Consider the following 24,852-nt stretch of genomic DNA (forward strand, 5'->3'; position numbering starts at 1 on the left):
TGAGGTTAATTAACTGAGCACCCGTTCTCTCTCTGTCATCCCATCCATGTATACACACACGTTTACCGTCTCACTTTGCATGTCGTTTTGGTGACCAACCGAGTTCGGCCGTAGTATCGCGTGCTGAATCGGCGGGTTTCACAAGAGGTAATATAGAATAAGAGTGCATAGAGGCACCAAACATTACATAGCTATACAAAGATGCTGGGAGCTCTACTGATGTTCATACACTGCTAAGTGGTATTCGTTCAAACGATTTGGAGGGCCTTATATGTTTACATAGGCGAACTAAAAGTACGGCCATACGGAGAGACGTGCCTTTAGCTCATCAGGTCCGAGTACACGCCCCGTAACCAACTGTCTCTGTCTTGCTTTTATCTCGGTAGTACTTGACGCTACACAGCTCTCGGGTACGGCCAGCTTCTGACAGCGTTGTTTTGTTTTGCTTTCTTGTTTGGCAGCCGCGTTTCTTCCAACGGTTCCCCTTGAGAAGCGTAATCGGCGGATGTGCGCGGGGGTTGGGTTAGAACAACAAAAGGCCCTGATAACTAAAAGAAGCTTGAGAGAATTGCGAAATCATAATAGTGCTGTCCATAATATGCACCTGTATTGTTTTGTAATGCAATGCAACCCCGAGCTCTACCCAAGCGCTATTTTGAGCTCATGTTGAATGAACGCCGGCCCATATGAATATAACCCCCATGCTCCATCCCTCCATCCGTCGTCTACCTCTGTGGCGTAGTTGAAATGGTCCGTCCAGAAATTGTATGCCGGAGCTTCATCTCTGTAACTCTAGTGTTGTGTGTGTTTGGGGGGGGGGGGTGTGGTTCTTTTCTGTATTTGATGTTGTCGCCCGCCTTCCCCCTTACTCGTCTTGGCACCATCTCCTTTCCCTGAGGGGCAGCTCCCGTCCAGAGGCGGCTCTGCTCGCATCAGCTTCGGCCTTCCAAGCCCAGTACTCGGCCAACCTGGTCTCCGCGTACGAGGCGTAGTCGAAGTCGATGTCGGAAATGATAGCCTGGATCAGGGCCCAGATGCCCCAGTAGAACCCGGGTATGCCCCGGAAGAGGTCGACCTCGGCGTTCAGCTTGGCGACTTCGGCCTTCCGATCGACCTTGGCCTCCCCCGGTAGCAAGTTATAGTAGGACTCGATGTATTGCTGGATAAACTCCTGCCGCTGGGACCGCGTGGGGAGGACGCTGTGATCGCACTCGAAACCGCCCCACTCGGCGAAGTGGTTGGCGAGGTCGAAGGCGGCGGGAGAAGGCGTCGCGTACTCGTAGTCGATGAAGCTGACTGAGGGGGTATCGTCATCATTATCGTCATTTGGCGGACCGCTGGACTGCGGGGGGAGCACAATCACGTTGCCGCACAGGAGGTCACAATGGGCAAAGACGAGCTAGAAAAGAAAACAAAGGTTCAGCTTCCTGTTGCGGTGGCACCATGTCATGATGTATATGTGATAAATATGCGATATATGGTCTTACCCCATTGTCGCCCAGGCCGGGGCGCTGGCTAAGCTGCTTGACTAAGCTATCTAGCTCCTCTTGAAGCTCGGATTGTCTCGCCCTCTGTTCCGGGGTGGCAGTTGGTAGGGCGAGGATCCACTTGCGCATGACGGTCCAGAGGTTGGGGGCAAGTTTTCCGGGGGCGGTGTTGTCGATGAGGGCTTGGGTAGCCAATTGCCGCGCAGCGTCGTGGTGGTGGTGGTGGTCGACATGACCATTTCGGCCATCGTTGCTGTCTCCGCCGGTAGCTCCCCGGGAGACGCCGTTGGTAAGCGGGCTGGGGGACGAAGGGATGCAAGGCACGGTAGCGTGCCATTGCGCCAAGCGTCTCGCGACGGCGCAGTAAATCGAAGGCTTCCTAAGGTCGTCTGGGGTGGTAACCCTGCCCTTGATGTAGCGGTACAACATGCCGTTGTTGAAGCGCGCAATGAGTTCGGGGGCGAGACCGTACTTCATCAGCAGCGCATGGTTCTGGGCCTCCCGCTCGCGGTCGATGAGAACCGCCGTGCCAGCGCCATAGGCTCGCAGCAGGATGGCTTCAGAATCAACCTTGTCCTGGGACCACCCGCCCTTCTTGTTGATCGCCTTCAGTAGGGTATTGGTGATGCCGTCGGTGAAGCGCACGAACTCGATTTTGGAATCCGGGGAGGCCCACTCCGGTCGCACGGCGAGGATCAGGCGGGTGGCAGACTGTTGGGAGTCTTGGCTATCATACCGAGACGGGATGAAGCGTATGGTATGGGCGCTGCCATTGGGAAGGCCATTGCTAGTCGTGGACGCCATCGTTTGAAGGCCAAATGCCAGATAGGTGGCAAATTGGAGCGGCCGCGGTACTTTCGCCGGAGGGCAGATTTCGAGCAACTGGTTCAAGGCCAAATAATTCGGGGAACCAGGAAGGAGGGCGTTACTTCTATTGACGATGGTCCAGATGATACGACCAAAGTCAGGATGCTAGAGATAACACTGAAAGACTGAAAGGGGGGTGCAAAGAAGGGGGGAGGGCAAGGGTAGGAGAAATGAATATTATGTCGCGATGCGGTAGTATCCGTGGACCGTGTGCATAACGTAGGTTATGTTACGTAGTGTAGGTGTATAGTGTGTAGTGTATAGTGTAGCGTAAGGGGGAGGCAAGCGCGGGAACGAGGGGAATTGGAAAATTGTCAGTGCGGTCTGCGAGAGGGTGGGATATTATTCCAAGGCACCCGGGAGCGACTTGACCGCTTGAGTCCCTTGGTGTTCAGACTTGGGCTAGGTATCCCCGCTCTTCGCCCAGTGCAGGCACACGACCTGCTTCCCGTCCTGTCAATGGATTCAATGGATTATGATTAAAAATAAAAGAATTAAATAAGAAGAAAAAAAAAGATGTGTGAAGCGTGTCGACCACAATACGTCTCCTATGTAGTTGAGAGCTAAAATTTGCCGAAATGAGCTCTGGCTCTGGAGGGTTTACAGGATTACTGTACGTTGTAATGCTGATTTTCGCTTAACACGTCCTCCTTGGGCTCGTAGATTATGGGTACAGGAAAATGCGAGGGGTTCAGCCCTTTTCAGTAGAAAGTGAACAAGAGACAAGAAGAAAAAAAAAAGGAAAAAAAAAAGGCGTGTGCAGGGCTATCTATGTAGGTAGGTTGGTGGCATAAACATGTGATAGTGGTGGGAGAAAATGACATCCACCACGCAGCACATTAATTACCTGTATGATGAGGGGGCGGGGCGGAGCCAGGGGATCTTCCCCTTCGACTATTTATCCGTGTCCAATATTTGTCGAATAATTTACCTCCCCACCAACCACCATCCACGCACCACGGAGTACGTACCACACTGTTCTGTCCGGGGAGGGGAGCAAGTTCCAAAGACCGTCATTTTTGCTGATGACGTGATGCACTAGCCGCAATATTACAGGTACGTAATATTGTGTGGCTGGAGAATGACGCACGGATACCTTACTGGTACCTTACATAACACGACGGCGTATTGTTTGCACGAAGGATCTCCGGAGTGTGTGTCCATCGTACGCCTGTCCGACGACGTCCCTTGTGTAATTAGCTGATGCCCGCCGTCCATCATATCTACCTACCTTACGGTATGTAGACAGACATCCAAGAGAAAGGCAATCCAACGCACCTGGCCATACGTTGCAAACACTCAACCTCGTGACCCATCCAACTTTTGTACTGGGTCTCTTTTCTCAGATCACATGGTCAATGTTTGGGTGGGTAGTTGGACAGTAGCTGAGACTCGTGTACACGTTACAGCCTTGAGACTTAAGTCCAGCCTCGAGGCTTTCACTCCCCCATTCTGCTTCTTCGCGCTCGGCCCGGCCGGCTCTATACTCGCTACCTAAGGTAGGGTAGGTAAAAGTCGCAAAAGTCACAATGTCTCAGCCCGTACTGCCTAACCCGAACAACTTCCTCGCCGTCGCTCTTGTTATCAACCGATCTCGAGACGGTCCCAACTTCGTCTTTCATTACCCTCCCCAGGTCCGTCCACCTCACAGCCAGCCAGGCCAGTCCCAAGATGGCTCGCCACCGGAGCCCCGTGATGCCGATGACGCCCTCCTCGAGCGCCTCAACGAGCCCGTGTCTTCCCTCGACGACCCCGTCGATCCCTCCTCATCTTCCGGCCACCCTCCACCCCATGGTTGGGATGACCACCGCTTCACTGAAAACGGCGCCCAGATCGTGCCCTGGGAACACGTTGCCGGCTTCCCCACCAGGGACCTTGCCAGCATCTTAACGCCGGGGAGATCATATCACAAAAAGCTCTTCCAGCTATCCCTTGACCCGCTCTACTGCGTGTCCTGCCCGATCCACGTTCCCGAGTCTGGAATCTGGAAGAAAAAGAAAACGAAGAAGCCGGACCAGGCGAAGAGTGTCAGGACCGAAGATGCCATCACCACTCCTTCTGACATCGACCTAGCCCGCCAAGGTGCCCATGCTTCTTCTACTAACGGGGGTGAAACCTCCCAACCCGAGCAAAAGGACAAGGACAAGGACAAGGACAAGGACAGGGACAAGGACAGGGACAGGGACGGGGACAGGAGCGATGAAGTGGACGATAAGAGAGCCTCCATGACCATGTTCAACTTGGTCTTCATTCTTCACCCGCGAAAATACCAGGTCAAGGAGCTCGTCGCCACCCTATATCTCAACATCATAAGGAAAGTCAGCAAGGCCTACAAATACAGCCAGCAGAGTAGCGACTTTGTGTGGAAAGAATCGAAGCGTATTATAGCCCTAAAGGAAAAAGGACGAGAGGAAAGTGAGCCGCACCTCTTCCGCCTGCGCACCCCCCCAGCCCCCTTTCCTCCTTCTTGTGCATTGCGTTGCGTCTGCCACCACCTCGACCTCCGTCTTACGCCGCTTTTAACCCTTTTAATATTTCTGTCGCTAATCCCAATCTCGGTGGACAGGGTGGAAAATGGGAACCTTGTGGACAGAGATTCTCAGTTCTTCCTCTCTAGCTGCTTCCGTCCAGGACATATACGAAGCTGTCTCCCAAAACAGAATCGCCGCGCTCCAACTTGACACAGCTGCTGGGCCCCTGACGCCGTCGGTTCAAATCCCGGTCCCTTTCTACGTCGCGGACTTGCCCCCGGACGGCGAAGAGGGCCAGCGCGGCCTCTGGCTGACTAGCGCCAACTCCTTCATTAGCGAGGATTCTCTGGACGAACCTGGGTTTCTGGATCGCAACTTTGCCCTGCTCCTCATGGAAGACGAGAGGAAAATCATTGCCGAACTGCAAGCCGATCCGGATCCTACCACAGCTGCTATGGTCGAGTTTGTTCGCCTCTCCAAGCCTACACAGTCGTACGTTCGCATTTCTATCATTCCATCTCCGTGTAGCATGAGACGTAATAACAGATTATATTTGCCCAGTTTCTACCAAGTCGGCCAAAGTAACGTACTTTCCTTAAGCCAGGTTCGCAAGTATGCACAACACTTCATCTTTTGGCGTCGTGCCATCGCCATCCCGCCTCTTCACGCCCGCGACGTCTACATCCTCTCTCCCAATTGCGATACCCGCCGCCTGCCCCGAGCCAGCGTTGAATGGCAAAAGACCTTTCCGCTTGCTCCACCCCTAACCAACTTCTTGGCCGAGCTCTCCTACGCTCCCCGCCCGTACAAGCACTTCTGCCCAAGCAAAGCGCACCGCTCTACGTATCTCCTCATGCTGGCCTGGCTTATGCGCGGGGGCTGGGTCACCCAGCTCTGCACTTTCGCCTACGTCGTCGTCTGGCCCGAGATCCAGTACGAGGTCGAGTACCAGCTCGAGGCGGAAGAGCTCCGGCGTGCCGAGGAGGGCCCAGCTTCCGGGACCAGCATCCCCAGCTCGAGCTTCGAATCGTCCGAAGACCCCCATCGTCCTTTCGGCGACGACGCACATGTGCCGACCATCAACGAACAGGCCGCCGAGCAAGCGCGGCTGGAGCGTATCGCCGAGAAGACGCAGCGCGAGGCCGCAGAAAAAGCCTCTGCGCATGCCCTCAAGGTTGTCCCGACGGCGACGGCTCATCCGTCCGTGAACAATGCGCCGCACCTAGCCCACATGACGCCGCATATCATTTTAGACGCTAAGAAAGCTACCGGCAAGGAGTCCCTGTACATGTCTGCCATCGCAAGGAGGCTGAACGACGAGAAGCTCGCCAAGGCGTGGCATGGCTTCTGCAAGTATTTCAACGGGAAGTCGGCACTCGAGAGGATCGCCCTGCAGGAGGACATGAAGCGCAAGGAAGCTTGGACCTTGCTAACCGCCATGAGTGAGCATCTAATGGTGGTCCGTCATTGGTGAAGGCGGTGCGTGCTGAGGAGGCATGACCATCCTAGACCATCGGTGAAGAAGCCAGACAGCTTCTGCTCAGGGCAATTGGCCTGCTTATAGCGGTTACAAGCATACTGGTCTATATGTAAGGATGCGTTGCGCAGAATCCACTCTGTAATGTCCTCGCATCAAAATATCACGCTGGCGCGCAATGGCGGCCCCACCTCAGAACCGTCCCGGGGGTTGAGAAGGAGAAACAGAAAAGGGGGGGCAGAGTGGAAAGGGAAGCAAAAAGATCCATGGAGATGGATACTGATATACTGGCACAAAAACAGGGCCTGATTTGACAGCATGCAATTACGCTGATGCAATAACAAGAAGCTATGGCTCGTGGGCAGGCTTAAACACTTGCAAACAGTATGAAATCATCAAACCCCAAGCTTCGCCTATCCTTATGCCAGGCCGACCAACCCTCAGAAGGTATCAATGCATGAAAGAGGAGAGGGGAGAGGAAGATGCCATCCGAATAAGAGCCGAAAAGCAACGCATGCGGCAAAATTTCGCAGACGGACCAACGACCGAGATTAGACCCTTCCTAGAAAGAGAGAAAAAGAAAAGGACAGAAAATGGAAAAAGAAGAGGAAAGAAAGAAATAGAAATCAACTTGAGCACACGGAACATTACCGACTCCTCTTCCCTCGTCTGTCCCAGACTAAGAGCGAAGCCAACGCCAAATATCCCCAGATCTTCCGTGGTATGTATGTGTTCCTAAAACCGAGCTCTGATGCAAAGGAGAAAGGTAAAAAAAGGAAGTAAAAAAAAAGAAGAAAAAAAAAGGAAAAGCAGAAAAGAGGGCTCAGATATACGAAGAAGCTTTCCCCTTGCATATAAACCATCCCGCAGATAAAACCAACCCCTTCCGACGACTGCGGGCAGTATGGTGGGCCCGGAAAGACAGTGTAAAAAGACTCTCCAAGCCGAAAGATGGATATGGACAGTCAGTCGTGTCTGCGTAGACCATGTTCTGCGCCTTGCGGGCACGTCTCTCTCTACTGGGTAAGGTCCATTCCAAACTCGTCTTCTTCCTTGAAGTTCATTGTGCCTTGATCACCATCGTCGTCGTCCGGTTCGTGCCAGAAGTCGGTGGCACCGCCCGCGCCACCACCCACCATACCGCCATTACTGTCACCCCCTGGACTGACAGAGATCCCCTCGGTTGTATTGCGAGAACCGTTCAGGGATTCTCCGCGAATGTCGGTATGGTTGGGAACTCGCAACCCAGATCCAGGCGTCCGGGAGTACGACATCGTGTCGTTCTTGGACATGGCCTCCATCAACTCGGTTTGCATGCGTTTCTCATCCTCGGTCAATTCGAAGGGAAAATGCCCGCCTAGCTCGGAGATAACGTTCATAAGTTCTTCCTGCTGTTGAAGTTTGAGATGCAACATCCACATCAAATCCCGTGTCCAGCTGACGGCGCCGTTCAAAATATCGCCCTTGTTAGGACCCTTGTCCTTTTCCTCGATAGGCAGGCCTGTGGTGATGCTACCAGCCGTGCTCCCTGCCGCACGACGAGCGCCAGGGCCGGCAAGGCCCGAGGTGGCTTGGCTGGGACTTGACACGCCAGTTAGACTAGGCGAGAGCGGGGTCCCATTCTGGAGCATTTTTCGAATCTTCTCGTCCTCCAGCCTATGTGAAGGCACCAGTCGGCTGAGATCCTGGATTCTCTCGTTGATATTGTCACGGCGTCTTCGCTCTACGAGGTTGTGGGATTCACGGCGGCGCTTCCGCTTCATCTCCTGAGATGATACGGCGTTGCTATGAGCAACTCCAAGTTTGGCTGGCATTGACGAGCCCCCTTTCATCATGACCTCGTTCAGTTGTGCAAGGCTAGGCTGAACAGGCGAAAATCCGGATCCGTATGAGGCGGCCATGGTATTGGGTGATTGCATCCATGGCCCAGAGGGGGACTTGCCATCGTGCAAACCTGGTGCGGGAATGGACTGTGACGCGAATCCTGCCGAGTCCTGAGAGCCGATCGGAACTCCATGCATGGCTGCCTTTGCCGTCATGGGACCCCGCGAGTTGGAACCTTTCCGCTGCATGGCCTGTGCCATTCGAGCCCTGTTCTTGGCATTAAGGAAGTTGGCGTCAGCTCCTTCGGCATTCAGATCGGACCCTGTCAGTGGAGAAGCGGAGTAGGAGATGGGAGACTGGAGAGACGTTCCGAGGGACTGAGGGTTGAACTGTCGAAACTGGGAATTGTTAAAGCTGTGGACGTAAGGGCTCTGAATCGGGTCACCATCGGGAGTGTTGGAGTAGCCATTCATAGTAGACTGGTCGATGCCATGGTGCGAGCCATATATGGGCTGGGTATAACCCATATTCATTTCTGACATGCCGCTGAAGTCTTGCCCGTGACTGTGCATTCCTTGGCCGTCGGTAGGACTGCTTAATCCGTCCAGGAGTTCGTCATCGCCGAATAGGGCGGAGCCACTTGAATAGGCGTTCGACGAAGTGGCTTGATTAGAACCGTTGAAATTGTTCCCATAAGAGGAGGCGGAAAAGTTGCCACTCATGGCGAGGTCGTTGGGATCGATCGCTTGGCCACCACTGGCTCCTCCTCCGAACTGGCCAAACCCGTGTTGCGCCATGTCGAAAATGGGTATAGGAGATGAACAGACGAGGGGAAAGGAAATTCGGAGGTACAAGGAAATTTAACTTTGAAGCACACCAAGTCCAGATGGGATCCCGTAACTATAGGCGCAGGCCGATATTGGAAGTGACTGGGTCGAATTTCCACAGGTGCAATGAGGCCGCGATGTCGTCTAAAACAAAAAGCGCAAGTTAGCGTCAGCTTGGGTGGATGGGCTGAAGATGTCTGGGGTGGAACTCCGGCCGGGATGCTGAAATGGGTTCGGTGACTACTCACGTCGGAGATGAACAATAGCGTGGCGACGCAATGTCGATGGATTTTAGCCGTCTGTTTATCTCTCTCCACGCGCCATGAGGCACTGGAAAGTCAGGTTCGTCAGGTTCTGCGCTCGGATTTCGGGCGCGGCGTAGAATGGGTTGGGTCGCGGGTGCGATCGGCGAGACTTTCTCCTCTCCGTCACTTTTGCTGAGAGGCAATCAAGGACTGAGACGATGCCACAACCCCCTTGTAGGATTTATGCAGGTCGCGCAATTGTGGGAGCGATGATGGACGAGTTATCTGGTGCTCGTATGGATTCTTTTTTTTCTCTTTCTGGATTTGCTGATGAGAACCGCCTGTTGTCGTTGTCTTCTCGACTGCCTTCGGATGTGGGAGAGATGACCCAGTCGAGAAATGGGCGCGGGTGGCTTGGCTTGGCTATGTTATCTGTGTCGGGGGGGAGGCCTCGGCTATCGCAGCGTTGTAATGCTCCGGGCAAAAGATAATATGGGCAAGGGAGCGCTGCTGGTTGTGCGGATATCGAAAAGGCACCTAGGCTTCAAGGGAGTGAGCTAGGTCCTATAGGCAATGAAATAAATGTTGCGTTTGTTGGGATTTATTGATTGACATTGACACCTGGGAAGTTGGGTGTGGATGGGGGAAGATCAGTGATAGATAGGACTGGAGGGGTAAGGTAGGTAGGCAGTGGGCGACTCCACTTATTGGTGTCAGGGTTGCTGTACGTACGTGTATCCGTACAATAGGAGCACAGCAGGGATCAAAAGGCCTACTCGACTTCGTAGGCACGTCCTTTCCCACTTTCCCAGGTAAGGTAAGGTAAGGAAGGTACGTGAAAACGGGAAAGTATTTGTACCTCGTAGAATATGATGTACTCCGTATGGACTTTGCGCGCTTAGAATACTTAGTATTGTCGGAGCCACGGCTTCTTCGTCCGGGTTGACCAAGCTCCCACAAGTTGATGCGTCGCAAAGTACGAAAGCACAGAGTTAGAGTAGGAGACAAATCAAAAAGATGGCGAGAGCTGAGAGGTGGAGTAGGGTGGAAGGATTGCTTTCGTTGGTGGAGGCAGTCTAATCTGTTGATAAGAGGGCGGTGAGGAAGGAGCCCAATCAGTACATGATTTTGACTTGTGCGAAAGAACTAAATAACAAGAGCTCGTCGACTCTTGGCAGATCTACCTGCTCCGCACGGTCTTCCAGGTATTTGTAGAACTTGGAAGGGATGTAACGGTGCAAATAGGGCATCTGCGGGGAAGGCCGGGGAGGGGAATCCGTGGAAGGATGGAGAGAAATACGCGATGACTTGGCATAGGTAGACAGACAGGTAATATGCGTACGCACACCTCTTTCCTCGTGCTTGTCAAAACTTCGCGCCTCGCTGCTCCGAGGTGTTCGTCAGAAACTGTGTCAATGTATCTCGGTCTTTATTTCGGATCGATCGCGAAGATTCCTTCTTGTGTATTGACTCGATAAGGTTGTTCTGCGTTCTTAGAGGGCTCTGCGCGCAACGTTTTTGGGTCTCGTGCGTATCGACTATGCTGTGATGGTGATGGGTATTTCGGTGAAAACTGCATGGAGGTTTACGAGGCTATATCGCGTTCAGGTACGAAGCGAAACGTCTTCGCCATGAAGAGGAGAGTACAGCAAGTGTATAATACGTATATATATATATATACTTCGTATGTTTAGTCCGATCCCGCAGAAAAGGGGGGGGGGGGGGGGGGGGGGGGGTGAGCCAGGCTCGCATGTGAGGCGTATTCCCAGTCTTTTATCATCAGTGTGCATCGTCTGACACAACTTCACACGCCCTTCTTCCCCAGAACGCCCTACTATATTCCAGCAGCCCCAGCATGGATTTTGTGCTGCCTCCGGCCAAAGTTGCTATCAGGGACGCGACGTCATCGGTATGTACGGGAAGCAAGAAAAGTGATTGCTTATTAGGAGTTGGAGGGCACCAAGACGCGCAGACAGAATGCTCAACCAAGCCCGTGATCACCTCAAGTCGACCAGCCTGAGACATTCCACACACCTTAACAACCGAGTTGATACTCACACCAGTGGAATCTGAAATCGGGACCTGCTGGTTGCATAGGCTCTTTCCAATTTTTATTTTTTTTGGTTGGGTCTGACTGCTCATGCATAGCCCTACATCTAGCATTTCCGATGGAAGCCCTTCATCACCCCACAAGGTCGGCGTGCTGAGTCACCTACACGGTAAGTAGACCTTTGGGCTGTCAAGGGGTGATGATGTTCAAACGAGGAGAGAGGGAAGAAACATCTTAGCCGCTGGTAGGACTACTATCTTAATGCAAGGAGACTTGTTCTGCCTCCAGGTCTGGAGGACTTCTTATCGGTGTATATGCCTTCCCCCTGGCGTCGACGTTATAACAAGCCGTTCTTATCTCGAGACACGCAAGTATTATAGTTGCTTCGAACCAGAAATGACCGCCGATGAGAGACCGTTGGTTGTCTTATTCCTTGGTTTTGTTCTCTTTACTTCATCTTCAGGCTACCCTATACTGCCTCTCCACTTGACAGTCCCATGAGCACCTCAGTGCTACAGCGCGCAACAAAACGACGGGGGTGAGGTCGCCCGGGGATCCATGTCCCCCCATTTTCTTCAACGACAGTCCCCCTTCACTGTCCGAAGGGAAACACCAAAAGAAATAGGAGAAGAGAAGAAAAAAAAAAAAAAAAAAGAAAAAAAAAAAAAAAAGAAAAAAAAAGGGCCGAGTCCAGCAACTTTAAAGCAGCCGTGTTTCCTCCCTTATGTTATCTGGTCCTCGTTTTCCCGCTACGTCACTCAGATAGCGCAGCCGGGTTGTGCATGGCTGCGACTATCTATCTGCACGGCTACCACTACGATCTTCCAGTCGGAGCGTGCCGCACACTTAGTCCTGCAGATGTCGAGATTGATCATCGGGTCAGATTCTCCTTCCACAGTTGCCAAGTTCTCGGAGAACTCGGGGGACCGGCACTCCATGCTGTGCATCGCGAGGCATGAGAAGTCTGCGTGACCCTACCGTTCGTTGCGTGGGTTGGAAGCTTCTCGTGTGAGGAGGTGGTCCGTGAGCGGAGAAAAAGCTCCCAATCATCATGTGGCGCTGATCATTGGCTGGGCCGTCTTATCCAGACTCCAAATCCCACCCCTTGCGTGCAAGGGGTGTAATACCTAAGGTACCTTACCTTACCTTACTTCGTATAACCTGACAAGGCTCAACATCCATTTTCTACGAAGTGCAGTAATTACTCCGTATCCGTACATGCATCGCGTCGCCGACCCAACTCCCTACCTTACGAAACTCTTGGTGTTTCCGTTATCCGTACCGAGTACTTACATTACATACCTTACCTACTTCGTTGCAAGTACAACGTAGCTGCTCAAATCCGACCGCCCACACCCACTGACGTTTCCATCCACCTCTTCATCACGACAAGCGAAGGTATACACGGGCCGCGCACGCGCAACGATCTCAGCCTCGCTGCCTTCTGCTGCCTTCTTCAAAGTGGCACTGCATTGCGTCTTAAGTCGCAGCCTGGGCAGGGTGCTATACTGAGTCACCCCCGAATCCGCGTAGGGATCTCCGTGCTTTTGCCTGTTGGCAAATTGATGCCACTTATGCTAATACCAGCATAGCCACTCTACGTTTATTTGCCTCTAGTTGCCGACCCAACGTCTCTGTACTTCGCGACTCTGCGACAGCTCCCTACAGAGTGAACGGCACGAACCTTTCCGAACCGACTACACTTCGGAAGACCTACACGTCCCGAGTCATCTGTGAAGGTTCTTGGCATTCGATTTTCTCTCTCTGAAGCGAGGACAGCATAATCGGCCAGCGCGTCAGTTCCGTTGGTTATTCGACCCAACATATCAGGCAACATGGCATCTCCGTCGTTTCGCGAATCGATTAGCTCTTTGGGCTGGTCACGTAGAGATGAAGTCGAACCAGTCACCACAACACGGCAAAGCGGACTTTTGTCATCTATCCAGTCCCTGAATCCATTCAAGGATGGTGGTTATGTCCAACTACCGACTACCGAAAGCAGTGGAGCACCTTTGCCTGCTCCTAATAGGAGAGAAGAGGAAGAGGGCTGGCTCGTATGTGAGTCACCACAAAGCCCGTCATATCCCCACGCTTGTCTCCCCTGCAGATGGCCACGCGGATGGCGTTAAGTAGTCCTGTCTCAGCCTCCACACCATGTGGACAGGGAGGCCGTCAGACCTGCTTCGCGAATCCCACGCCGGCCACTCTGAACCCCATTCCCTAGGACCAAGCTGACATATATTGTTTGCATTGTAGTAAGTCGATGGGATCGGCTGATGATTTTCGGTGCCTGCAACCTTGCTGCACTTGCCTGCTTCGTCATTTGCTTTGCCTTGTTCCCAGTCCTGTCGCTACGACCTACCAAGTTTGTCATTCTGTAAGTTTTGAACCCTCTTTTCATTGTCTCCCATCCGCCTTTTTCGACTTCAAAAGTCGCTCCATCCAGACACATGGCAGTGCTTTACCCCTGCGAGTCGATGGTCAATCTTCAATGGAGCTTTTAAGTCTGCGCCTTGCGACAGCCGTTGCACCCATGAGTGGGTACCGGATGTGCATACCGCCTGGCCCTCGCGCAGGGACTCAACCGCCCCAGGCTTGAAATCACGAAACCCCCCTCGAACACTCAGCGCTTGCTTTCCAGTTGATGACAGCTGACGCATCGATGACAGGTGGACTTTGGGTTCCATTTTCTTTCTCGCATCGTTCGCAGCAGTTATGGGACCAATGGCATATGCTCGCCATCTCCTATCCGCTGAGCGCCTACCTTTCACCAGCGCCTACCTTGGCTCCCTCGGTCTATCTCTCTACTTTGCACTCGGGGTTAGTCATTCTCAGCCCTTGTATTGCCCCTTCGTGTTGCTGACTGAGGCCTTCACATAGCTTCGTAGCACCATCCTCACTCTTGTATCTGCCATTGTTCAGTTAGCGTGCCTCGTTTGGTACCTTATCAGTTATTTCCCCATGGGATCGACTGGATTGCGGTTCGCGACTTCGCTTGGTGCCAGACGCGCCGCAACTTGGATGACAGTCTGATGCTTCCTCTTCATAAATTCTACTTTACCCAGCCTCCACTTTTGTAGAGGGGCTGATTTGAAGTTCGGAGCTTCTACACTTGCAAACGAACGCCCTTCTGGGGACTTTTTTTGCGGCAACGTAGCTGGTTGGTCAACTAGATGCGTGTCATGTTTGGCTCTTGACTTGGAAGCAAGAATTAAAATTGAGATTGTTAAAAGGCGACCGGGCACCGTTCACAAGTGGTCAAGTTCGCATAATCGACTTTATCGCCATAGATATACTATTATGGCACCAGTTCCCAGCGAGCACTTCTTGGCATTACAGGCGCCAGAGAAACACCGACACTGACGCCTCTTTGTCTTCACAACAGCATTGAGTTACTGTGCTGTCTTCGGGTAGTCTGCTGGGAAGGCCAGATCCGGTGATGTGGCTTAGATAGCAACCCGTGGTAGTACAACCATACCTATCCGTTGTGTAAGGTAATTACCTTAGGCGCCTGCCTTTACTTCGTTATGACAGGATGAGTACGATCTCTTCTCGTACATCAGCACCTACCTTAGGTACCTTACTTTGGTGGAGGTAGCACTTCATAATACGGATTACAAACAAATGAGGGACTCTACGTGTATGGCTGGTACAGCATACTAGCAAACGGTTACCTCGTAGGTACCGAGAGGGGAGCCCTTGAGTCAACATGGTGAAAGGTAGATACGAAGTACTGGATGTATCTAGCCCCTCCCTCCCCTGGTCAAATTGTTCGGTAAGTGCTTCGTGTTTCCTAAACCAGTTAGTTCCCTTTTTGACACAATTGGATCCAGCGGAAGGAGAAGAGGCGGCTGCAGGAGTCCAATAACTCCCCGGCCACCAGCGAAGAATACAGTGAGTGAGCAAAAGTTTGGGGATAACCCAAAGTAGAATGCTTCGAAGCTTTTGGGGAACACTTTTCTATCAGTGGCAAAACCATATCATATTACAAAAGTAACGAATCACTGGATATTTGAAATATACCGAAATTATTGCTCACCCACTGTACAGTGTTCGGTACAGTAAAGCAGGGGAGGCATTAACGACGTTTTAGGTTTGTCAGGGTTCGAGGGTACCTTTAACATTATCATAGGATGTAGCACCATCAATCACACAAAGAGAGTTAGTTACCTGAGAAACCTTGTAAGGAACATCTGAAATCAGCCGTTGAGTTTGTATTCAACCTGGAGAAATTTCATTCAGGCTTGCATACTGTTTCTTGTGGAGCAACTTGTGTTAAACTCCACTAAGTGAATGCTCACACGGGCAGGGCTTTTTTTTCTTTTTTTTTTTCTTTTTCTTAGGGCCATCGGTGGGTGGTACGGCTCCTCGGGAGAGCAACAAGAGGGGGAAGAAAATTTTGATTCCCACAGCGGAAAGGTCTCGGCTTTTGGGGTCTTTCTTTTCTATTCCCTTTTTTTTTTCATGTTTTTTCCCCCCTACTCCGCACCCTTTTCTCAAATTCCTATCCTGGTCGGGTCGTCGTCTCCCACAACACATATCCGGCCACACGACCTACCCTACCCTCCATATTATCCTCCTTCAACGGTCATTTTCTCCCCCGCCTCCCCTTCACATTCTACTGTATCCTCATTCTTGGGTCGGGCCAGTTCTCGTCCAATTCCTCACGTCGGAGTGTGAACCGCGATTCGTCATCGCCGTGATAACTCATCAGGCTGAGCATCCCGCCCAGTTTGACACTTCGCCCCAATCGAAGCTCTCGCTTACGGATACACTGCTGTTAGTCCCGACTTTTGCTCCATCCCACTCCTACTGCGTGCCCTACCTTGATGAAAAAACAAAGCCTTCTTTTCTCTTCTCTCTCCTCGGCCATTCTTTCAGTCTCACGCAGGCCACCTCAAGTATATTTTGTACATGGTGCAGTGCAACTCGAGGAATATTTCCTGTATATGTCACAGGCATTCCCTCAAAACACAAGACCATTCTGTTTTACGTCCGCTCTCCTCAAAGAAGAGTCATTCCAAGCCGGCTTCTCCGACTCGCCAACCCATATATTGTGGATGACCTGACCAAATACCTCAACTAACCACGCGTCATACAGGAGTCGATTGTCTTACGCCGTTTGCTGCGACTTTCTCCCCCAACGTGTGCACCGACTGTTATACCTGCCCTGGAGCAGTGGATGCATTTGAATCGGGCATTCCTGCCCAGGACATAATTTAAATCGCAGAGGCCAGCACAATCCCTGGAGAACACGAGAGTGACGGATCCGGAACTTATCCTCCTTGCGGCTGCCAGCCAACATACGACGATTCTTGCCCGAACGCCTGACTATCCAGGTTTGGAAACGGCAACAATGGCTACCTCTTCGCCATTCTCATACGCACAAGCCGCCAAGGGTCAAGCAGCCCAGGTGGCAACTACACCCACCAGCGAGCCAACCGAGGTGAAAAACAACAGCACCCAGGATGCCGAACAGAGCCCTGACAGCCTGGCTGTACTTTCCAACAGTGGAATAGAAGGCAAGGCATCTGAGCATGCTAGCTTATCGACGGATTCGAAGGTGGATGTTGCCCAAGAACAGGGAAAGGGTTCTACCTCCCGCGAAACGAACTCCGAGTCGAACTCCGAGTCGAACACTCCGTCTCTGACCGGATCGAGACGCGAAGACAGCGATGCCCCTGCCGACAATCTCTCTCAAGGGGATGAGAAAAGGGCTGTCCGATCATCAAGCGCCTCCACTCGCCTTACCGATGATTCCGATTTCAAGAAAGGGCAGCGTAAAGGACGAAAAGGCAAGGCCACTGGCACTTCGGCCGCGGACTCTGATAAAGTCAAGGATAAGGAGGAGGAGAAGGAAAAGGAAAAGGAATTGCCCAAGGTCGAGCTCACCGAAGCACCACTGCCCTTGGTGAATATCTGGACTCAGCGGAAGGAAGCGCAGGCTGCCAAATTGAAGCCCAATGTCGCGACCAATGTGTCAAGTATCGGGGGTGATGCTCCAACTGCAGCCTCTACGGGGTCGAACGCTTCCCAGGAGGCAAAGAAGAAGTCGAAGACGTCCGAGGCGGGTTCGCTGCCGAAGACCACACACAACGGTCACCCCGGTGCATTCAAAGGACAGAGAAAGGCCGGCGAGGATGGCCGCGGTGAGAACGATGGGACCGCCAGAAGAGGTGCGCCTCGCGGCTCGAGGGTCGCTGAGAAGGCTGAAGCGTTGCCTCCCTCTGCAGATTCATCTGCATGGCCGACTCCGGAGACGGCTATTCGGGAAGAAAAGCGCAAGCCAACCGACAGGGTAGAGAAACCCGAGCCATCCGAGCCCAACGACGACACTGCATCGACGAAGACCAGAAAGAAGGAACAGTGGGAGCGCATCGATTTCGTTCCCACGGTCAATTGGGAGACCCCGGTTCCAGCGCTCCGCGGCTCCCGTGGGGGTCGTGGAGGAGGCAGCGGCCGAGGTGGCCGAGATGTCACCTCAAGAGGGGGCTCTCATGTCGCATCAAGCGCCCCCGTTGCTGCGGACAAGCCTGCCGATGTTACGCCCGCCGTTGCGTCGAAGGGTGCCAACGATCAACGAGACAAGGCGCGGGACGGTGCACCGTCCCATCGGGGCAATGCGCCGCCATCGGCTGTCGCGAAGCAGTCTACAGCCGACAACCCCCGCAACAAGGATCATCGGAAGCCGTCGGGCCCCGCACGAGGTGACCGCGTCAAAGACTCTACGTCAACTCAGTCTGCTGTAAGTTTGTCACGGATCACTCAATCCAGCCTCATCGCATGCTGCGGGGTAGCTATCGTGAACTTGCACTAACTTTGTAAGAAGGACCAAGCAGTGCCACCGAGGTCTGAGGGGCGTGGCGAGAAGGGTGGCCGGGGAGGAGGCCCTTACCGCGGTTCTCGAGGAGGACACCCGGCGAACAGTCACGCGATGCATGCTCAGGCACAATATCTGCCGAATGGCGGACCCTATTCTCACCCACCCATGTCGTCTCGGCATCAAAATTTCACGAGTCCGCCCCTCTCCCAAGGCAACTCGTTCTCTCAAGGGTTCGGTTCCCAGGGTCGCCCAGGAGGTCGTGGGGGAGCCAATCGGCAGTCGTCGGCCTCCACAGGCTACTCACATCGTGGGAACGGAGCTAATGGCAATTCCGCACGGCCCAGGCCTCTGTCTACACAAAACATGGCCCCGTATACATGGGATACGTACGCGGGCATGCCCATGACAGCGCCTCCTTACCCCCCTCAGCTTTTCAACTACGAGCTCAAGGCGGTCTTGACTCAGCAGGTGGAGTATTACTTCTCCGTCAACAATCTCTGCAAGGATGGTCATCTCCGGAGGCATATGGACTCGCAAGGATTCGTTTTCCTCTCCATCATCCACGGCTTTGCTCGGGTCAAACAGCTCAGCGGCGACAACTACACGTTCCTGCGTGCTTCTGTTGCTGATTCGACCCAGCTCGACTTTGTCGCTGGGAAGGACGGCATTGACCGTATCCGTTCGCGCCATCACTGGCAGAAGTTCGTCCTGCCAATGGACCAGAGAGTGGAAGCCGCTCAGACAGCAGGCCCGGAATACTTCTACTATCAGTCCATTGACCAGCAGGCCATGAACAGCATGGTCGCCGGCGGCTATCCCATGGGTTCCCCGACGTCGTACGCCAACGGCACCACGTTCGACCCGAGCGGCTACGCAAACGGAGCGCACGTTATTGATGGTAATGGCGCCCAGCTCTCTGCCACTGTTCCCGAGTTCCAACCCGGCATGTATAATACCCAGCTTCCGGATCAGGAGGGCAACAGCGTCTCCAGCAAGCCGACCGCCTCGACCAGCAGCCCGAATGGGCCTGCCGCTGAGCCAGAGGGCACCTCGCAGACGGCCAGTTCTCATGTGAATGGGACTAGCGCTATCGAGTCGCAGCCGTCGGGCGTCCTCGAGTCGTAGAGTGGCGAAAGCGTCTACGACGCCTGTGGCGGTGAGGCTTCAGCAGGCACTTGCGTATCGTTGAGCCCGTCTCAGCGCGTACGCATCCTTCAGTTCCATGCCGGAACATCAAGGTCGGGGCCGAGAATTGACGACATTTCTTATTCCAGGCTTCGATCTCATGCACTTGGCCTGAGAAATGAATCCGAGACGGGAGAGCTCCCCCGCTCAATGATCACGCTCTACCAGTTCTGGTCACATTACCTTGTGGAACATTTTGAGTGGGGTATGTTTGAGGAGTTTCGCCAGCAAGCTCTTTCGGATCTGGCACGGGAGCCCTTGTGTGCTCTCGGTCTGAAGCACCTCGTGGCATTTTACGAGTCTGTTCTTGCCAAGAAGGGTGAGGCCATTCCCCTGGATAATCTCGAACACCTTTTAGAAGATGCGAAGCGACTGCTCGCTGAGGCTACACACGGCCCCGGACTCTAGCTCGTTACCATTGGATGCTTCAGTTACGGCGAATAGTGCACGAAGCGGCGGTTCTAGCTGGATGCCAGTTGGAGGAGGTTCACAGTTCCAGGGGTCGTCTACACAACGTCCAGTAGTGCCTGCATCCAGCAGCTGGTACTTGGGACAAGATGATCTCAAAGCTATCTCTTCGGTTTTCGGAAAAAGTTGAATTTGGACGGCGTTCTGAGGTTCGCGTCCAGAGGAAATGACTGCATTTTTTCTTTTAATGATTGGAAAGAAAAGCCTTGCTGATCAGATGGCTACGAGGGAAGGGAAACAGAAAAAGGAAAATGAAGGAAGAAAGCGGGGATGGAGACTGGCAGCAATTCGACAGTAAGAGAGCTGGCTTGGTTCTCTCCATCACCTACCTCATGCGGCGGCAGCGACTTATTCCCTTCACGCCTGGGCTATGACAAATGAAACGAGGATATTGGGGGGTTGGGTTTTTTATTTTTTATTTATTTTTTCCCTTCTTCTTTTCCCTTCTTCGAGAGGCTGTATCCCGCGCCAGCTTGGCAGTTGAGTTGGCGGCACCAGTTCCTGAGCAAGCCTTCCTCGTGGTCAGGCTTTTGGGGAGGTTGAAGTGTGTAGGCTCTTCGAAAGTTGAGAAAGGTCATGGAAACCAGAGACTACGAAGGCTTGACACCTTTCTGGGATCCTCGACCTTTACCCGTCCGACGACGCACATATTTGCCCCAAGTTGCCCTCGAGAAAAGGGGTATTCCTGACCGGCTTTTACAGTCGAGAAGTTGGAGGCAGGATCAAGGGGAGTATGGCCGGTGGGGAGAAGGTTGTCGATTTGATGGATATTGGACTTGCTTTTCCTGATGCCTTTAAAAAAAAAACTGGACTAACAGCGAACCAAACCCAGCGAAAATGGTGGCTGTTGGTGATACACTGTACGAATAGAATCCAGACACGAAGAAAATAACGTTTGCACCACCCACAGGGATTGATTACATAACATATCCTCTCTTGTCTGACCGTGCTACGTGTACAGTCATTACCAGAGTGGCACATACCTGCCCTGCATACGTAAGGTGGTTCACTTGCGACTTGCCAACAGGGTACCTAGTCAGCCAAGGTGTCACATAGTGGGCCGGCAGACGGTCTTCCCTGATCCCTTTTCTCGCTCTGGCCTCGGCTTGCTCTTGTGCGATCCCTTAACTTTCGACATACCCGTTGTCGACTCGTCAGAGCAAAGCTGCAGTATCTATCTGCAGTGTACAACTTAGCATACGCAAGTTTAGACGGCAGTCTTTCGACTTTGGAGGCATTACGTCCGCGCACCAAGTCGATTAGGGCACATCCAACTTCAAGAAAGGTCTCATCTCGTCACCCCGCACTACCTACCTTACGTTATTTAGCGCACATGTATAATTACTTCGTATATACGCTGTCACCGTGAACTATGAGAAATTCCAACTCGACAAAGTCCCCTGGGCTGCCGCTGAGAGCCGGAGGGCAGTGCTGCGAGGCGACGTGGGGAGTTTGCTGACTGCATCGAGATCCGCACCGCACTAACATGCAAACAGAGAGAGAACCATGGGAACTCGTTTATATGGTATTCCGCTGTGGCAGGATACTGTCTCTCACCTATCTGTTCTCATCTGAGCGCAAAGTGCGGTGCCTGACTCTTGCCCTCGTACCTTATGTAAGGCAAGCATGGTCGGTCTTATGGGAAAACGCTTGCTTGGCAGGCGACGACAGGGAAAGAGCCTCAGTCCTTGGCCATTCCACTGAGTACCATCACCATAAATAAGCGTACGCGGGTTTCAAAGTACTACTCAAACGTACCTTCGCCTTTCTATTCTTTTTATATGTTTTATTCTTTGTGTTAATTATCCACATCGTGTCTACCAGTGCCCAGGTCTGCTCCATTCCCGTGACGACATACCGCTGGTAGGCATTGCTCAATAGTCACTTTTAACTAGTGCTGCGTACCCTTGCGAGCACCCTGGAAAGCATGTGGAATGACATACAGAGGTACGAATAAGATGAGGCAACATGGCAGCTGTTGAGGCAGTGTTTGACCAGCCAGTACGAAGTACAGCCTGCCTGTACTTACTCCGTAGTACGTACATACGCGCGTACGAAGTACATCTAGATAACTAGATAAGGTAGTAAGCTTGGGATGGCTTCCGCCCCTCCTCGCCCCTCGCCCCTCCCCTCCTTCCCCACTTACCAACTGCCACAGCACCGTCCCACTACTGTACGTCGCACTCCGTAATACCTCATTGCCTTTTCTCTCTTGTCCCTCCTCTTTAACTCTTCCCCCCCAACTGACCGTTTCATTTTCGCCACCCTTTTCAACATACCATCTCGACAACTCTTCTTTTCCTTCTAGCAGCCACCCCCATCTTAATACTGTGCAATCCAATATCCGACTTGGTAACAATCACGAAACCAACGCACATACGTTGGGAGGGTGTACGAATTTATGACAGATCGCCTCACTTCCTCACCAACAACCAAGCCCCGAGCACGTCTCCGTTACAACTTGATCATTTTGAAAGCTCAGGTATGAGTTACGACAATGATCCTCGCGACTATGGTCGTCGCTATGTGCGCGAGGACAGCCGTCCCGAGCGAGAATCCCGCTTTGCCGATGATTCCTACCTGAAACCTTACAGCCCCCGCGAGCTGATCCCGCGGAGACGCGAAGACAGTGATTTATCCGTCGAAGAGGTCCGCCGGGAGTTCCCGCCTCCTGGATATCGCGACGCTCGCAGGGCCCGCTCAGCCGAGCCTGGTCATTACCAAGACTATCGCTATGACGATCGTTCCCGGGATCATCATGAACGCGACTACTACGACCGCGACTACGACCGCGACTACGACCGCCGAGGCAAGAAGAGCAGTAGCACATATTATGAGGACGAAGAAAAGAAATCTCGGAAGCGTGTCCTGAATCAGCAAGAAAAGATCATTGCGGCGGTTGCTGGCGCCGCCCTGGCTTTCGGGGGGAAAGAGCTGTATGATCGCTATGATGCCAAGGAGAACGGCACCCCCGTCGAACGCAACTACCTCACCTCGGCAGCCCTCAGCGCGGCTGGTGCTCTGGCAGGGTATCAAGGCGCCGAGATCTACAATAAGAAGGCCGGCAAGCACGACAAGCAGTCCCAGCTGATCGCACACCGCGGCCGTGACGACGATGACGATGGACAGAAGAAAGGTGCCAAGTCGTTTCTCGAGAGTGCCCTCGCGGCCTCGGGTCTGGGTGCTGCCGTAAAGGCGGTGACAGGCGGCGGCTCCGACAGCAAAGACGACAAGGACGACACCCGAAGCCGCCGCGGCAGCCAGGACGGCGATTCTCTTGCCCGGTCCAAACCTCGCGAGCGCGACGCCGGCAACGACAAATTTGCCAAGGCACAGAAGGCTGCCATGGCCTCTCTTATCGCCGGTGCGACCGAGGCCTTCCGCGTCGCCAGGGAGCCCGGCGGCTGGAAGGGCGAGAAGACGAAGCGCATAGTTACGGCTGCTGCCGGTGCTGCCGCCGTCGACGCCGCCCAGGGGGGCGACAAAGATGGCAAGATGAGCCTGGCCGAATCCGTCATCGGAGGTCTCCTGGGGAACCGTGTCATCAACGGTTCGAAGAGCAACATCGAGGAAGATAAGGCGACAGGCCGTAGCCGATCTCGATCTCGTGCGCCTTCTCGCTCAGGAGCGGACGGCGGCAGTGGCGGCGTCAGTGGTCTCGCAGCGCTGGCGACGGCTGGTCTCGGTGCGCTAGGCGCCAAGAAGGCCTACGATCACGTAAAGGACAAGAGGTCGCCGAGCCGGGGCCGTAGTGCGGACTCGATCGATAGTCGAGATGATCGTCGACAACGCAGCCGGAGCCGCAGCCGCAGCGTGGTTGACGCGGCGCGCAAGAGGCTCGCAAAGTTGGGAATCGGAAACGGTCCCGATGACAGGGACGCAGACCGAGACCGACGTTCCCGTCGGGACGACAGCGAGTACGAGGATACACGGAGCTCACGGCGCAAGTCACGGAGGTACTCGGATGAATCCTACGACGATGATGATAATGGTCGGTCCCATCCGTCACGAGGTACCGGGGATGCTCGCGACCCCGGTCACAGGGACAGGGACAGGGACAGGGACTCCAGGGATTCTTATTACGACGACGACAGGTCTTACACTAGCAACCGGCGGCGAGACCGGTCGCGGCGGAGGCACGGCGGGCGGTCTGACGCGGGATCAGACTCGGATCTGGGAGACTCGGATGATGATCTGAAGACATCGAGGAGAATGAGAGGTAAGCAAGTTCTCACCACAGGCCTGGCGGCCGTAGCCACCATTCACGCAGCGAACGGAGTCTATCAAAGCATGGAGGCGCGGACGGCTCGGCAGAAGGCCGTTCGCGAAGGGAGACTGAGCCTCGAGGAAGCCCGAAAGTTGAAAGCGAAGGCCATGCTACAAGATGCGGCCCAAATCGGCCTGGCTGGGCTAGGCATTCATGGCGCCATGTCTCAGCTTAAGTCGGCAAAGGAGAAGACCAATGAGTGTCGGAATTGGGAACACCGGCGAGCTATCCGACACCAGAGGCGGATCGAGCGACTCGAGCGGCAACCGCGGCAGCAGGAGCAGCGGCACAACGATGGCGATGGCCGGTCTTCTTCTTCATCATCTTCTCCCTCAGGGTCCAGGTATAACTACGGAGACCGGTTTCTCGACGGAAACCACTACTCTGTCGGCGCTTTGCCCCCGCCGTCTGTCAGATAACGGTGACAAAGACGACAGACGTTGAAGACGTGCACCTACTCAGGCGACGGAGCGCGGCATTGTGGTCATTTTCACCCTCCGCCTCTGCTTCCGCCTCTGCTTCCGCCTCTGCTTCCGCCTCTGCTTCCGCCTCGCTTCGGACTGAAGCGACCCTTCGAACCATTGCATTGGCCCGTCGGTTGGAAGATGCCCGTCCCACCCGCATTACCTATTTTATTTACGCATCAACCATAATATTGGGGTTCCTGCATGAATGACATCACGACGATCACTACAGTCACGACTTGGATGATTACATGAAACAAATGAGAACGGCCGAAAGCAAAGAGAGAAAGAAAAAAAGAGGAACTAAAACTGGGACATGGCATCTTAAGATGAGAACTTGGCATGGGATGTGTTGTCACGTTAGAGCTACACGCAGGGACATCTAGAGAGATCTAGA

The 24,852-nt window shown here is 53.5% G+C and overlaps 9 protein-coding genes across 9 annotated transcripts; 6 read left to right on the forward strand and 3 right to left on the reverse strand.

Annotated features, from left to right (window-relative positions):
• Positions 1-264: 264 nt before the first annotated feature.
• Positions 265-3,371, reverse strand: SODALDRAFT_380488 (kinase-like protein; the record flags this gene model as incomplete). Its single annotated transcript, XM_028615108.1, has 5 exons — positions 265-792; positions 870-1,399; positions 1,488-2,459; positions 2,711-2,771; positions 3,331-3,371. 5 exons carry the CDS (start codon positions 3,369-3,371, stop codon positions 726-728), a joined length of 1,671 nt encoding a protein of 556 aa, XP_028464808.1. The 3' UTR covers positions 265-725.
• Positions 3,372-3,574: 203 nt separating this feature from the next.
• On the forward strand, positions 3,575-6,511 carry SODALDRAFT_380490 (hypothetical protein). Its single transcript, XM_028615109.1, has 3 exons — positions 3,575-4,769; positions 4,921-5,317; positions 5,387-6,511. The coding sequence occupies exons 1-3, from the start codon at positions 3,884-3,886 to the stop codon at positions 6,297-6,299; spliced, it is 2,196 nt and encodes a 731-aa protein (XP_028464809.1). The 5' UTR covers positions 3,575-3,883; the 3' UTR covers positions 6,300-6,511.
• A 668-nt stretch (positions 6,512-7,179) lies between these two features.
• On the reverse strand, positions 7,180-9,221 carry SODALDRAFT_212660 (GLCD beta). Its single transcript, XM_028607289.1, has 2 exons — positions 9,202-9,221; positions 7,180-9,097 (listed from the first exon to the last, which is right to left on the reverse strand). Exon 2 carries the CDS (start codon positions 8,921-8,923, stop codon positions 7,319-7,321), a length of 1,605 nt encoding a protein of 534 aa, XP_028464810.1. The 5' UTR covers positions 8,924-9,097; positions 9,202-9,221; the 3' UTR covers positions 7,180-7,318.
• Positions 9,222-11,442: 2,221 nt separating this feature from the next.
• SODALDRAFT_212716 (hypothetical protein) lies at positions 11,443-11,871 on the forward strand. Its single transcript, XM_028607290.1, has one exon. It carries the CDS (start codon positions 11,510-11,512, stop codon positions 11,747-11,749), a length of 240 nt encoding a protein of 79 aa, XP_028464811.1. The 5' UTR covers positions 11,443-11,509; the 3' UTR covers positions 11,750-11,871.
• Positions 11,872-11,987: 116 nt separating this feature from the next.
• On the reverse strand, positions 11,988-13,085 carry SODALDRAFT_352207 (hypothetical protein; the record flags this gene model as incomplete). The annotated part of the gene is made up of 5 exons (XM_028613585.1): positions 11,988-12,187; positions 12,395-12,433; positions 12,542-12,555; positions 12,613-12,825; positions 12,966-13,085. 5 exons carry the CDS (start codon positions 13,083-13,085, stop codon positions 12,007-12,009), a joined length of 567 nt encoding a protein of 188 aa, XP_028464812.1. The 3' UTR covers positions 11,988-12,006.
• Positions 12,652-14,527, forward strand: SODALDRAFT_212719 (SFT2-domain-containing protein). The gene is made up of 5 exons (XM_028607291.1): positions 12,652-12,777; positions 12,841-13,306; positions 13,505-13,625; positions 13,918-14,068; positions 14,129-14,527. The coding sequence occupies exons 2-5, from the start codon at positions 13,084-13,086 to the stop codon at positions 14,279-14,281; spliced, it is 648 nt and encodes a 215-aa protein (XP_028464813.1). The 5' UTR covers positions 12,652-12,777; positions 12,841-13,083; the 3' UTR covers positions 14,282-14,527.
• A 2,077-nt stretch (positions 14,528-16,604) lies between these two features.
• On the forward strand, positions 16,605-19,196 carry SODALDRAFT_280824 (hypothetical protein; the record flags this gene model as incomplete). Its single annotated transcript, XM_028608258.1, has 2 exons — positions 16,605-17,993; positions 18,078-19,196. 2 exons carry the CDS (start codon positions 16,605-16,607, stop codon positions 19,194-19,196), a joined length of 2,508 nt encoding a protein of 835 aa, XP_028464814.1.
• Positions 19,197-19,301: 105 nt separating this feature from the next.
• On the forward strand, positions 19,302-19,941 carry SODALDRAFT_212790 (hypothetical protein). The gene is made up of 2 exons (XM_028607292.1): positions 19,302-19,575; positions 19,665-19,941. The coding sequence occupies exons 1-2, from the start codon at positions 19,407-19,409 to the stop codon at positions 19,778-19,780; spliced, it is 285 nt and encodes a 94-aa protein (XP_028464815.1). The 5' UTR covers positions 19,302-19,406; the 3' UTR covers positions 19,781-19,941.
• A 34-nt stretch (positions 19,942-19,975) lies between these two features.
• On the forward strand, positions 19,976-24,555 carry SODALDRAFT_361861 (hypothetical protein; the record flags this gene model as incomplete). Its single annotated transcript, XM_028614415.1, has 15 exons — positions 19,976-20,018; positions 20,178-20,268; positions 20,427-20,475; positions 20,557-20,570; positions 20,686-20,696; positions 20,781-20,838; positions 20,921-20,978; positions 21,102-21,174; positions 21,221-21,306; positions 21,386-21,465; positions 21,549-21,587; positions 21,708-21,745; positions 21,883-21,897; positions 22,033-24,401; positions 24,454-24,555. 15 exons carry the CDS (start codon positions 19,976-19,978, stop codon positions 24,553-24,555), a joined length of 3,126 nt encoding a protein of 1,041 aa, XP_028464816.1.
• Positions 24,556-24,852: the final 297 nt, after the last annotated feature.

Source organism: Sodiomyces alkalinus, assembly GCF_003711515.1.
Source record: "Sodiomyces alkalinus F11 unplaced genomic scaffold SODALscaffold_8, whole genome shotgun sequence".
NCBI classification, from domain to species: domain Eukaryota; kingdom Fungi; phylum Ascomycota; class Sordariomycetes; order Glomerellales; family Plectosphaerellaceae; genus Sodiomyces; species Sodiomyces alkalinus.